The following is a 13,585-nucleotide window of genomic DNA, read 5'->3' on the forward strand; positions in this document are numbered from 1 at the left end:
TGAGGGGAATAACAGCCATTCGTGTGAATATGAAGGTGAAGAGGCAGTTATATGTAGCTTAAATTCAGTGGCTTATGCAGATGATGCTCTCGGACAGGACACAGACAAGCCACAGCGATTAACGCACACCAGAAATTGTTCAACATCTCAACCGAGCTCATTCAATAGAAGATTCATGCAAATTTGCCCACCAAACTTGCAGGTCAACGTTACAGTCAATCTTAGCCCAAAGATATTTACTACCAGTTGGTTTACCGAAGACTCTACAAATTCCCAACTTCCGAGATCTATCGGAACCCTGTTGATTGTCAATGTTAGGGTATAGATAGCAAAGGCACCGTCGTGCTCATCTTTACTATCTGATAGCTGATCTCCTAATAGCCATCTTGAGTGGTGAAATTGTCCATCCTTTCAGGAATAGAGAAACTGGTTGATGGACCCGCTGTCTCATCTTACGGGGTTCCACATGAGGCTGCGTGAGGGGCGATTCGTGTGGAAAAAGACTAGACTGAAGATAGAACAGTTCTTGGCAGTTGCAGGGCTGTCACTAAGGTGCAAGGGACCGGATTGTTGGTACCTAATGGATTCCAGGGTAGTATGGGAGAGAAAGCTCCTAAAAGAAGGGGTTCACTGTGAGAGAATTAGGGCACCACTTTGTTTTAGTTGGTGATGCTAAGACATGGAATGACATCGGGTGGAAAAGTGTTAAGCGAGTGACATATTTTTGGATACTAAATAATCCAATCAGTAAGAAAACAACACTTGAAGCTTGTATTGAACAACATGTTGCTTTGACATGGTTAACGGTTGCAATGCATTTCATCTGTGCAAAGTCATGTACCCAGATCTACGGTCTCATCGCCCGGTAAAGCACTCTCCCGAGATGTCGGTACGAGAGATCGTCATGATCTGGGTCCGGGGCAACACGGAAGCTCAAGCGCTGCAGGGATCTTTTAGTAGCCTCGGAAAGAGATTCGTTCATGCTTTGTGGGACAACCCGAGTGGCGCCCTCTTCCACGGAGAACTACAGAACAGACTAGAGACCTAGCTCAAACTATCCATGTGCAGAACCTGCGAGAGTGAGACACAGAAAACTGCCACGTTGTCGTCCTGCATTTTGAAAGGGAATTCTTCTGGAAGCAGTTGTATGGGTGTCGCGTCACTGTGATCGACTCTCCAGATTTATGTTTCATGTTTTCTTCTTACCAATTCACTATTATAAAAACAAGGGATTGAGTTTGAGGCGTTATTGCAGACAAAGATTTTCAAACACCAATTCAACAATGGTTAGCCTCGGACGGGTATCGGGAGAGCATACTGCACTGACTCACGATTTTCAGCGCTGCATTACTCGGTCCAGCGGTCAGGATTCATCTCAACACTAAGAGCGCCATGACTTTGCAGTGACAACACAGCACTTCTAGGCATCAAACATCACCTCATGGCGTTTATGCACATGAAGGTCAGGCGCGTCTGCGAGTCTGCTGTCTGTGCAATCTGGGGATAAGCTTTTGCCCGAGAGTTACACAGATCGTGGACACTTTCCTGACTAGGTTGATACTGCCTTTCATTGCGAGTCTGTGAGTAAACTATCATGGGATTACTCCGGCAGAGTCGGCATTCAATCATTGACTCGATTACGTTGTGCTTGGGTTATGAATGCTTTGTTGGGTTAGATATCAATCTCAGATTTGCAGGGGACATTCTAATCTTGGTTACCTTCCACCCAATCTACCCGGGCTACTGGGCAATGCTAAAGCTACCTAGTTGATTACTGTGGCGACAAATTTCTTCCAGAGACCAACAGGCGACTGTCAGCCTCTCACTTGTTAGCGTTGTCTGTGAGGTGCGGGATTGTACTGGCTGCCAGCCGCGCGTGTTTCAGAATTAGCATTCCTTCTAGAGCAAGAAGCCTACCAAATGTGCAGTAGAGTAAATCGTTGATTCATGCTTTATTTTTTTTCCTTCTTATTGTTCGACTGACTCTGACATTTGAGGCCTCGAATCGTACCGACGGGATCTGCAGTGAAAAGATCGGGGAAGGGATCTAGGTCATAAATGACCGATACGCACCAAGACACACTAACCCTCGCATCCTGGACCTAGCTGGGCAGTAGATCAAAGGAAAAGGGGCCCGGGAGCACTCATCAGCCCGGACACTCGTACAAGAGTTGGTCTGTCGGGGAACTGACTCGGTAGATCCTACAGCGAGAATACACCGAAGGTGAAGAGATTAGGGGACCAACAGTTGTGATGTTGACGCGATAAAAGCGTTTTGCCAAGTGTTGAGGCGTTTTAACTACTTATAACCCGATTTCGATAGTATAGAGACACTGGGATAAGTGTCACAGCCCTAGAAAAGACGTTGGCAAGGCTGTTGAATTTGTCCATGATTAAGGACAAACTAAAACCATATGAGACACAAGGATACCTTTTGTGGCTTTCAAACAGGATGTCACATTACTGTCACCCACAATGAGGATATCCCCAGCACTTGACAGCAGCCAGGGCCCTTCCAAGGACCCTCTGCCCCTCAAAAGACAGCTGTCAACACCTTGTTCTTCAGTGCAATATTCTTGGCATGAGTACCGGTCGGAGAAGAGTGGGAAATCCTTTCAGCTGAGATCAACGCGACTCAGCGTTGGCTTCAAATAGAGTTTGCTAGTCATTTGTCCATCTCATCTGGTCTACGACCTAGCCTCCGAATTCCCCAGTGTGGCTGTAAACCAAGTGGGTGAGGGGAGACGCACGTAAGTTTGGGCCAACTATTGTTGACGGTAGCCAAGTGGTTAGCATCGTTTCGCTAGACCCTTTTCTGTTGAGAACGCCGTTTCGCAAGCCACGCCTTGGTTCGAGAACAATTGGTCAAATTGGGAATCCCATGAGATTCCCTAGCAAGTGATCGGCAGTTTGAGACTAAGGGTGATGATAGTGTGCATTAGAAAAGAGTGAGAAAAAAAAATGGATGGAAGAAACAGGGGTCATGCTAGTCGAATTATGGTCAAGGCGAAGAATCAACGCCCAATGTTCTGCAGAATGGCTCCATCCCCTTGCCTGTTATATCCCAGACACACTCCGCCTTCGTGCTTCGATCCTGTTTCTGATCCAACCTACATTCCTTTTTCATATATCGCTTTCGTTTCTTTTTTCCGTATCTGCAACTGAGTACAACCCTGAAATCAGGGCATCACAAACGTCAAGATGACGGGCAACCATACAGGCTTCCTCGTGCCAGATACCTACGTCGACGACCTTCCCAATGACATCGATATGAACATCGCCTCTATTGCCTGGGGCCTGTCCCTAGGCATCACAGTCTTTAACATAGCAAAGGCCGTTCGACAGACGGAAGCATCGTGGCATCGAAGAAAGAAGATCACAGGCTACGTCGCCCTGATCTGGGCCGAGATCATTTCGAGTTTTTTGCTGGGAATTATGTGTTGGTTTTACCTTCGGGGCAACATTGAACCAAGCATGCAGTTCTTTTTCTTTATCAGTAAGACTCCCTGCGCTCAGTACTAGTGGTATGGATAACTGACCATTCGTAGTTGTCTGGTGGTCAACACAGGTCCAATGTCTTATCCAGATCATCATCAACCGAGTCTCCCTATTGATGGTCGTTCGATCCAACGGTACCAAGCTCAAATGGCTTTGCTTCCTTATTCTTTTGTCAGTCAACATCAGCGTCTTTTGCATCTGGGTTCCTGCCCGACTCCAGATTAGCGAGCGGTATATCCACCTAAACGAGATCTGGGATCGATGTGAAAAGGTCATCTTTGCCATTATGGATGCCATTCTCAACTTTTACTTCATCTACGTTGTCAAGCAGCGTCTTGTTGCCAACGGTCTTCAGAAGTACACTCGTCTCTATCAGATGAACATGTTTCTCTGTGGTATTTCCATTGCCCTGGACGTTCTCCTTATCTGCATGATGTCTCTGCCCAACGGTTTCGTGTAAGTCACTTCTCTTTGAAATGCAGTTCGCATTTGCTCACTACTTACAGCTACATTCAATTCCATCCCCTCGTCTACCTTCTCAAGCTACATATCGAAATGAACATGGCCGATCTTATTGGAAAGGTCGTCCGAGCCGGCAATAACGATCCCCGCGGTGGTGGCAACGATTACAGCTCTCGATCACGAACAACTGGAGCCTCCCGGGCCCACGGTACTCGCTTCGGCAACACCCTTGCAAGTGCCCACCACCGCACACATATTGAGCTCGGAGAGGATGACGAGTATGAGCTCGAGCAGAGAGAGAAGATTGAGGGTATCAAGAAGACTGTCGTCACCAAGATCACACATACGGGCGAGCAGAAGCTCGATGACAGCGATTCAACAGCCGAAGACCAAAACGACAATGCCATCAGCGAAGCCAGCTCAACCAAGCATTTACATCAGCGCAATTACAGCGTCGTCTAGAAATTATCATCTGCAGAGTACAAAGACGTTTGCAAAAGAGTGTTGGAGGATATACCACAAATAGCAACAAGGCAATCCCGCTAGTATAAAATTTTATATAGATTTTCTTTTAATGTGTAATGAAACGAAAAGTATTTTCGTTAATCTTCATTTGAATTACCTTGTTTGACAATTGCTGGGGTTTGGCCTCGCTCATATCTAGCGAACCAGGGCATTGGAACCGAGACATGTTGTATCCACCCACCCTCATCTCGGCGGATCTAAGATGGCCCATGTTTAAGATGGGAATGTGCCATAAAAGTCAGAGGCGATATTGTGATATGCTAGTCAGGTTTGAGGCTGACACTGCTTGAGATACGTACCTCGTGGATCAAAAGGCACTTAGACCACACGCAGCCGACTGGTCTTGCAGTCTAGCGAACTCTATTCAAGTCCAACGCTTCAAATGGCTAGATCGTAGCGGGGACTAGCCTGAACAACATCTAGTACCAGTCTTGACAGGGTCTTCCCTCCATTCCATGACTCTCGCACCCGTTTGATCCGGGCCTCCCGGCCTTGGCCCGAGAGATTAGCAGAGAGCTAGAGAGTCAAGCTGGTTACTTTCCACAGCCAGCTCGACTTGTTTAGCCAGTCCCATCTGACGGAACTTCCGCAAGAGTGATTTCAGCTGATCCAGTCTTGCGATTGGCTGATTTCAGATCAGTTCGCCAAATACGCTCTTACGCCTGTATACGCTCAACTTACGTAAGTTTACCCTATACAGGCGGCTATGCAAGCGTATTCATCAATTCCAGATTCAAACAATTGCAAGACATCTATACGCAAGTTGCGGCTGTGCTCAACATGCTTCAATACGCAAAATATATGTTGTGCGAGAGTCTGGATATGAAGTTGACCCTCTGGCACATACAGAATGGCTCCTACATAAAAGGTCGTCACTGTTGTTAACATTGATCTGGAAGCAAATTAACAATCATCATCAAAATCTTCACACATTACCTGTTTCCACTCCATCTCTCACATCTGCTACATCGACTAAAATGGGCCTATTCAAATCATCAGATTTCGTCGCAGAGTGCGAGAAGAGTGCCAAAACTCTCCAAGCCTTTCTCGGTAAGCCTACCAGAGCTTCCTGCTTGTCGGAACTGGCAACTAACCCATATCAGAGAAGGGAAAACTACCCTCGGATGTCATCAGAAATGCAAAAGGACTCGCGATCTTTACCGGATTTCGAGCAGGCATGTACTTTGCCGGCGCAGGTGGATCAGGCGTTGTCATGGCCCGATTACCAGACGGAACATGGTCTTCTCCATCAGCATTCTCTGTTCGCAGTGGCAGTGTTGGTCTTGTCTACGGCATCGATGTCTATGACTGCATCTGCGTTCTTAACACTGCCGAGGCAGTTGACGCGTACAGGAAATCCGAAGTCAATCTTGGCGGCGCAGTTGCACTGGCTGCAGGTCCCCTGGGTGGCAATGTTAATGTTGGCGAAGTGAAGCCTGTCTGGACATATACCAAGTCACGTGGTGTTTATGGTGGTCTGACTGTTGATGGAACTGTTATCAAGGAGAAGAAAGACGTCAACGCCGAATTTTATGGACGTGAGGTCTCATCAGATCAAATTCTTGATGGTCAGATCGAAACCGGGTGGTCTCAAAATATCCTAGAGCTTCTTGAAGTTGTCAAAGCTGTCGAAGGAAAGGATGCAGAATAAAGGATTCTAGCAGCAGGGCAGTTGTTTATCATACAACCACATTGTCTCGTTATGGACTGTTTAATATTAAATACTATTGATACATAACACTCGGTAACAGCTCATCAACCTTCAGACTCGTGAATGAGCAATACGGGATACCCTCTTCCTCGGAGCCTGATAAAACCCTCTATCTATTTAAGGATCCTGCATGCCGTTGATGCCTTGTGATAACCTAATTGAGAACTTAGTGTACGATGGTATAGGGTAAGGCAAATGTATCTAATTATGTCATCACAAGACAGGGGGTCAGCGACCAGGGGGGAATGACCCTTGAACTTAACAGTCTGCTGGGTAGCAGAAAACTTGACCTTCCAAGTCTTAGGTTACAAAAATAAATAGCCTAAAGAGCATGGTCTAAGTAGCATAAGCTGATCTACTACTTTCGTCTCTTATGCTTTTAGCGGCCAATGTTTCTGGTACCCTGAGGACAGTCAGGGGTTAGCGTCCACTGTTCCTGCCTAAGTCATGTGAGCTGACATCATACTAAATTGCTAGACACCGTACCTGCATCCATCCAGAAGTACAAACGCATCACCAGACTCAAAGCATGGATCAGCGCGAGGGCACGCGAAAAGGGACACCGCAAAAACGCATACCCTGCTTGACCTGCTCAGCGGCCCTGATGATGGAAGATGTCGCAGCCTGTGGATAAGTGTGACCGACGGCTCGTTTTTGTTATTGACAATTGAACCCTCATACTACGTTCTAATCTACCTATCATTTCCCGACACCTTCCAACTCTTCTAAACGAGTCGTAACCCAATCCAGATATGGATGTTTAGAGTTGAAAGTTTTTTTACAAAGGTCCTTTGCTTCCAAGTATCGTGTTTTGGCCTCTTCATATTGCCCCTGATTTTGCAGTGCATTTGCAAGGTTGCCAAGGGTGATGATTGCGCTTGGGTGCTCCTCTCTCCCATTGTCACCGTGCGCCTTTAGAGTTTCCTTGTAGATATCCTCAGCTGCCTCGAATATCTTCAGCCTTACCAGTACATTAGCAAGTCTGTTTTTGGCCGAGAGCGTCGACAGACTGCTGGGCCCCGCGGCTTCTTCTTGAAGCCGTAAAACATCCCGATAAATACCTTTCGCTTCGTCGTATTTTTCTCTCATCTCAAGCATACGTGCAAGATTAATCCTGCATGCGAGTATATTTGGATGCGTTTCCTCGAGACATCCGGTACTGAGTTTCAATGCCTCGCGATAGAGGATCTCAGGCTCGTCTCGCTGGCCTTGTTTGGCGAGCGCGTTTGCCAGGTTACATTTGATGGAAACAATGCATGGCTCGCCGATGCCCGTAGACTCGGATGACAGCTTTAATATTACCCGGTATTGCTCCTCGGCTTCCTTGTAATTTCCCTTGTCAAGCTGTGACTTTGCGTAATCGATCTTTCTCTTGAATGATTGAGTCGTTTCTCGAATTGGAATGCGGGTACTCGAGGCGTCGGAATTGATGTGAGCCTGTTTCCAGTCCGTCCGTTCGTTTATTGTCGTGTCGCGTAGTGCTCCTTTGACCTTGTTCAATCTGTCTATTGCGGAATCTATGGCCTCTAACGCTTCATAGGTTGTGCCTTCCAGCTGCTGGATCCAGTTCCATCTTTCGGTATCTTTGAGTGATCTTAAAACGTCCGGTCTATTCGGAGAGTAAGTGCCGTTCATGGCAGCTGCGATTTCTTATTAGCCTTCCGCAATGCTCTCCAGTTCATCGTGATGACGCACCGAACCCCAGATTAGTTTGTATAACAACAAGCTGCTTTGTTACAATCGTCCGGATTTCGGCGCCCTCGGGTGATGTATTCGAGATGGCGGAAGCGACCCAGTCGACTGTGGAGGGGCGTTTCTGTTGTCGCGCTGCGCTGCTGCGTAGCGTAGTGCTTGCTGGATCGGTATTGTCATACTTGTTAAACAGGTCTCGCAAGATAGTAATTAGCTGATGAAGGTCTGTCTCCTTCAGCTCTTGCGGTGCCATGCTGCGCAACTCTGCATACTTTAACAGTTGCAGAACTTGTTGCATCCGGCGATCGGTCGACTTTGTACGGTCGCCCAGGAACCAACGGATGAAACAGTGCGGTGAGGTGAGGGGATGATCTGTGGGCTGTCTAGGTACCTTGGTTGATGCCGGGATTACAAGGCTGAGAAGAAGATGGTCTTGTGGAGTCTCCCATCGAGCCAACCAAGAGGCGTTTCATCTGTCCAGCACTCAATGAGCTTCGCTGGCAATTCCTTTCTGTCTCCCTATTCTTCCCCGTACTGTGTAGCACTGGTCATACAACCGTCGTACCTTCGCAGTCATCATGGCCAACGACCAGCCCAATCGGACACCTTTCCTGACTGTCAGGAAGCTGATACAACTCGTTATCGAGACCCTTAGTAACGCCAATGAGACCAAAAGTCTGGCGTTGATAAACGCCAGGTCTGAGCTTGATTTTGAGTTGAGTCTGGCTTCGATAGAGCTTGTTAACTGCCAATCCCAGCACTATGACCGACTACGGGAAAACATTGATGTTTTACTTCAAATTCTTGATACCCTCGTCAGAGAGAACAATGACGATCGTCCGAAGCCGACGAATTTTTACCAACGAATTGACCTGGCGCTCGCGCGTGCCTCCGACTACGAAGCAGACCCGACAAAGCCTTCATCAATCCAACTCCCGCAGACGGTAGAAGAATTCCGAAATATAGCGCAAAAGGTGTCGGCCTGGAGACAAGACTATAAGATTGTCAAGTCGGACCTAGAATTAGGCAAGCACAAGGAGGAAGCGGCCGATCAATTCATGGACCAAGCTTACGAGTTCTATGACGCCATTATCGAGCCGCTGGAGGGGAAAATGGCAATCAAGGTTGCAGTCCTTGATACCGGAGTGAATAAAAAAGCATTTGACTTCAGGGGGGGGCATCGAGAACCTGGTGATACGTCGCTGAAGGCGGTTAAATCGTTCATTGAAGGAGTCGATGCTCACGATACCTATGGGCATGGCACAGATGTAGCGTCCCTGATTTTCCAGATGGCGCCGCACGTGGATCTTTTTATCGCTAAGATTAGCGAGGGCAAATGCACAAGTGATTTGAGCGCATATGTCAAAGGTATTCCCTCCCCTTCCCACCCTTTGAACAAGTCTGAGCTCACCAAGTTAGGCGATCAAGTGGGCAATGGAGCATAAGGTTCACATCATCAACATTTCCTCCTCGATAGACGAAGACGAAGGCATTGAGGATGTCATCTCGAAAGCAGAAAGTCAAGGTATCATCGTCTTTGCTGCGGCCTCCGACAACCAGGCCAACAAACCGAGGCCCTTTCCCGCAAATATGGACAAAGTACTCGCCGTTTATTTCACGGATGGACGAGGTAATATTTGTGACCGAAATCCCCGACCGGTGGATGGGGATGCTAACATCAGCACCCTGGGTGAATGCATCCCTTCACTAACTGGAGGGATAAAGCCGCTCAGTGGGACATCCTATGCTACGGCAATCGCTTCTGGGATGGCTGTCAACATTTTGACACTTGCTGATGAGCACCTAAAGTCGGAAGAAGACCGATGGCTACGGCGTCGGGTATTCAGGAGGGATGGAATGAAGAAAATATTCCTATATATCTCCGGAACTAAAGATCCAAAAGGTTATCATTACGTGTGTCCGATCAGGGTGAAGGAAGTCGGGGATCGATGGAATGATTATCGTGGCTGGTTCATCGAAGCTTGGCAGAAATCATGATAGGCTAGTGGGTAGCAGAAAAGTTGGCCTCCTAAGCCTTAGGGTATAAAAATAAGTAGTCTAAGAAGCGTAGTCTAAGAGCCATAAGATGTCCTAATAATTTCGTCTCTTATGCTTCCAGCGATCAAGTTTTCTAATACCCTGAAAATGAACTGTTGGGTTCTTTACATCTAATCCTCCGCTTGGCTAAACATCTCTTCAACTTCTCCGGGAGTAAGGTCGTCATCGGACCGAACAGCGAAGGGACTTTCACCGACGGATGTCTCGCCCTGCATAACAGCCATTTTTCTGTACCCCCCCTGCTTGACCTTGTTCTTCCTGTCCAGCCATATTTTCTTCACCTTGAACGCGAGGATGAAGTCCGTTGAGCGGTCTTATTTCTCCCCTTGATCATCGCTTATGGAACAACGGACCGTCCCGCCCACTGCGACGGGGGCCCCAGGAGGAAGAAGACTAGTATTGTGCTCCACGGCCACGAGACTGTTGGTGCTTGATGTTCTAAAAGCAGCACGGGCAATCTTCAACCCTGTCACCATGTAAATCGGTTTCCTGAACCTGCTTGATCTCATGAAACGCTTGACATTCGAATCTTCCATGCTGGCTTCAATGTATGAATCGGTCGGATTGAAAGAGAGTGTTTCGAGACGGTGGCATGATATTACATCATTGCTGCCTTTGACACGTTCGATGGATGCTCCTGTGCCTAAGCCAAGGAGTCCTAAGGCTCTGGCTTTGAGGTTGAGATTGACCGAATGAAGTTCGTGTAGGGAGATCTCAAATTGTTCTTTGACATCGACGGGATAAAGCTGCGTCGCGGGAATCGTCTCAACGACTTGGTTGAGAGGCTCGAATTCAGTAATGTTGCGTAGGATAGAACCGAGCTTGATCGGACCTTCCGCTGCAGTTGTGTAGTTCGGGGCGAGAAAGTATTCTTTGACCATCTTTGCGAATGCTTCGTTCGTATGGGTTATGGAGGACCCGCGAAGAAACGAAGAGAAAAGATGTAAAAAGAATGATTCTCCGGGCCCCTCAGGGTATCAGAAAAATTGGCCGCTAGAAGCATAAGAGACGAAATTAGTAGATCAGCTTATGCTACTTAGACTATGCTCTTTAGGCTAGCTATTTTTGTAACCTAAGACTTAGGTGGTAAACTTTTCTGCTACCCAGTAGGGGCCCTTGTGGAAGCAACTTCAGTGTAACCAAAAGAGCGGTATAATCAAGGCACAGTGCTATATTGGTTTGGTAGCGGTTGATGACATCTTGTGCAACCACAGGCTGGCAGACGTGCTTCCTTGATTGGATTGCATTTTGCCTGAAAAGCCACAATATGATAGAAAATTATCACGGGTATTCCATTCTCTTGCAAACACGATTACACTTGTCTCAAATCCGATTGGGGTCACGTTTACTGTCGGTGCATTCATGAAGTAAGATCCCGTGTGGCCCCCTCCTGGGGCGGTTTCAGCTCCCGGCCTTTGCTACGAAGAGTTGGGCCGTCCCCGAGCAAACAGAGAGGCCTCCATGACATGCCCTTCTGTTCTAACCCCTTATCATTGCGACCAGTAGGGCAATGACCTTATTGCAAGGCAAGACCTGTTCTCAACCATCTCTTGCAAGCGACCGACCATGAGCTCCTCTCGGAGTGAAGACAGTTACTCTGATACTCTCGCCCAATTCGAAGAAGAGTGGGCAAATTACAATCAGAATTGCCTCGAGCTAAAAGTTCTGTTCAATAAAGAGCGTTCTTACCTGCGACGAAATCACAACAACTTTGCTAAATACGTGAAAAAGACGGTGGCTAAGACCTTTCTGATGGTAAACGAGGCGGAGACCCTCATCGACAAGGCCAAGTCTCCCCATAGCCTTAAGCGGCTTTATCACAAGATCAACCAGTCTGGGAAACAACAAAAGGAGTTGGGGATATTGATGAAAAAGTTGAAAGAGAATGACGAGAAAGTGAAGGAGCAGACTGATAAGATCAGACACGAGAGCAAAAACAAGACTGCACCTGGAGATGAAGGTCCATCACCATTTGAAGTTTTCCTTGGAAAGACAATACCATTCACTGAACCATACGACGAGGACTTATGCAACTTTGAGACTATTGACTGATAAGTCTTGTCCATACATCAGAGATCATCAGAGTGGACAGAAATTTCAGTTCGCTTGGGCACGGTGGTTATGCTCAATGTTATGTCAAATTAAAACTTTGCTAGATTCTTCCAATTTTGCAACCTTCCTCCCCATAGCCTCCACATTTGCAGCATATCGTGAAACACAATAGAAGAGAAACATTAGGCACAACGTCTGCCAAAGCGAAGTTGACCTATCCTCGAGAAATGTTCTCAGTTCCTCGCATCTTTAATAGCGACGATCTCGGGATCCAAAGCTACGAATGGTGGATCGTGCGGCACCCCTCTGTCGTCGGTAATCAAATTGAGGCCTGGTGTAACGAAAAGTGCCTCCTCATCTTCTGGAAATATAAACTCCCACTCATTTGGGTGCGCATAAACTTCATAACCGAGCTTGACAGATCTTTCAATAATAAAAGTGAGATGATCGTGCTGGTCATCGTTGTCCTTTCGAACGAAGTGAACCAGCGACTCTTGTAGTACCGTCGCAAGCTCGTCGATTTGAGATTTCACGCTTGGTGGTGGTTTAAAAAATTCACGGCTCGGGGGGTTCTCGTGTAAAAGCAAGGCTGTAATTCGATGCCAGGATCTCACAGCTGTCTCAACTGGATTGTGTTCATAACGTCAGCGGAGTAAACTAGATAGATGATGCATGGGGCGTACTTACAACGAGGAGGCCGGCCGTCTACGCGAAATGTGGCCCGCGAAAGGAACAATTCCTTGACAGTTGGTGGTAAGAGAGAAAGAGAAGTAATGTTGTGAGTGTCGAGGTTGGAGAAGATGACACGCGCCAACAAATGGCGGATTGTAAGGTATCGCGTCTTGGGATCAATAGCCAATCTCGCAATCATGTGACAGGTAGCGTCAGTCAAATGAAGTTTCCGTAGCGATGCGTGGAGAGTGCTTGGTGTCACCGAAACATTGTCAAGGTGGTAGAACGTCCTGACGTGACTTTGGAAATGGCACCACGTTATAGCGCCCAGTTCGAATTCAATTTCGCTGCAGGATCTGCCGTCCAACAGTAAGCAAGTTGGCAACCCGGTGAATCCATTATCTGGCCCCAGCTCTCTTGTCGACGTCTCTGGCACGAAGATCTCTGGTGATGTATCTGAAGATGCATCAGGATCTGTAGGGTGGAGACGGCGCCGTTTTAAGTAAAGCAAGGCAATTGCACAAAGAGTCAATGCCACAGCCGCGGCTGCTGATCCCAATGCAATCCCGACAATTGAAGTGGTTGGTAGACCTGTATCACCTCCTCCTGGTGCTGCGGTCACAGTCACAGTCACAGTCATTGTTTCCGCCATTGTACCTGTTGCTGTTTCCACAGCTGTCTTTGTTGGCGACGTTGTAGACAAGGCAGCGGGAGAAGTGTTGGTAACGAGACGCTCGCTGTTCTGGTGGAAGGACGGCGTGGTTGCGAAGGCAGGCAGGATGCTAAAGAAAACGAACTTGCAACAATTTGTTCGGTAATATACGCGGAACTGATGATGACAACTGCAGGTTCAGCAGGATGCTGGAATTTCTGTTGTCAAGATGTGAGAAGACAAAGGAGAAAGGCGAAAAGATG

General features: G+C 47.5%; 7 protein-coding genes across 7 annotated transcripts; 4 read left to right on the forward strand and 3 right to left on the reverse strand.

Annotated features, from left to right (window-relative positions):
• Positions 1 to 3,201: 3,201 nt before the first annotated feature.
• On the forward strand, positions 3,202 to 4,422 carry FGSG_05812 (uncharacterized protein; the record flags this gene model as incomplete). Its single annotated transcript, XM_011326103.1, has 3 exons — positions 3,202 to 3,496; positions 3,549 to 3,954; positions 4,005 to 4,422. The coding sequence occupies 3 exons, from the start codon at positions 3,202 to 3,204 to the stop codon at positions 4,420 to 4,422; spliced, it is 1,119 nt and encodes a 372-aa protein (XP_011324405.1).
• Positions 4,423 to 5,307: 885 nt separating this feature from the next.
• FGSG_05813 (uncharacterized protein) lies at positions 5,308 to 6,136 on the forward strand (the record flags this gene model as incomplete). Its single annotated transcript, XM_011326104.1, has 3 exons — positions 5,308 to 5,356; positions 5,485 to 5,535; positions 5,589 to 6,136. 3 exons carry the CDS (start codon positions 5,308 to 5,310, stop codon positions 6,134 to 6,136), a joined length of 648 nt encoding a protein of 215 aa, XP_011324406.1.
• A 759-nt stretch (positions 6,137 to 6,895) lies between these two features.
• On the reverse strand, positions 6,896 to 8,141 carry FGSG_05814 (uncharacterized protein; the record flags this gene model as incomplete). The annotated part of the gene is made up of 2 exons (XM_011326105.1): positions 6,896 to 7,836; positions 7,892 to 8,141. 2 exons carry the CDS (start codon positions 8,139 to 8,141, stop codon positions 6,896 to 6,898), a joined length of 1,191 nt encoding a protein of 396 aa, XP_011324407.1.
• Positions 8,142 to 8,466: 325 nt separating this feature from the next.
• On the forward strand, positions 8,467 to 9,333 carry FGSG_05815 (uncharacterized protein; the record flags this gene model as incomplete). The annotated part of the gene is made up of 1 exon (XM_011326106.1): positions 8,467 to 9,333. The coding sequence occupies one exon, from the start codon at positions 8,467 to 8,469 to the stop codon at positions 9,331 to 9,333; it is 867 nt and encodes a 288-aa protein (XP_011324408.1).
• Positions 9,334 to 10,056: 723 nt separating this feature from the next.
• On the reverse strand, positions 10,057 to 10,827 carry FGSG_05816 (uncharacterized protein; the record flags this gene model as incomplete). Its single annotated transcript, XM_011326107.1, has 2 exons — positions 10,057 to 10,227; positions 10,300 to 10,827. The coding sequence occupies 2 exons, from the start codon at positions 10,825 to 10,827 to the stop codon at positions 10,057 to 10,059; spliced, it is 699 nt and encodes a 232-aa protein (XP_011324409.1).
• Positions 10,828 to 11,512: 685 nt separating this feature from the next.
• FGSG_05817 (uncharacterized protein) lies at positions 11,513 to 11,998 on the forward strand (the record flags this gene model as incomplete). The annotated part of the gene is made up of 1 exon (XM_011326108.1): positions 11,513 to 11,998. One exon carries the CDS (start codon positions 11,513 to 11,515, stop codon positions 11,996 to 11,998), a length of 486 nt encoding a protein of 161 aa, XP_011324410.1.
• A 233-nt stretch (positions 11,999 to 12,231) lies between these two features.
• Positions 12,232 to 13,310, reverse strand: FGSG_05818 (uncharacterized protein; the record flags this gene model as incomplete). Its single annotated transcript, XM_011326109.1, has 2 exons — positions 12,232 to 12,623; positions 12,686 to 13,310. 2 exons carry the CDS (start codon positions 13,308 to 13,310, stop codon positions 12,232 to 12,234), a joined length of 1,017 nt encoding a protein of 338 aa, XP_011324411.1.
• Between the last annotated feature and the right edge of the window lie 275 nt (positions 13,311 to 13,585).

Source organism: Fusarium graminearum, chromosome 3 (assembly GCF_000240135.3).
Source record: "Fusarium graminearum PH-1 chromosome 3, whole genome shotgun sequence".
NCBI lineage: Eukaryota > Fungi > Ascomycota > Sordariomycetes > Hypocreales > Nectriaceae > Fusarium > Fusarium graminearum.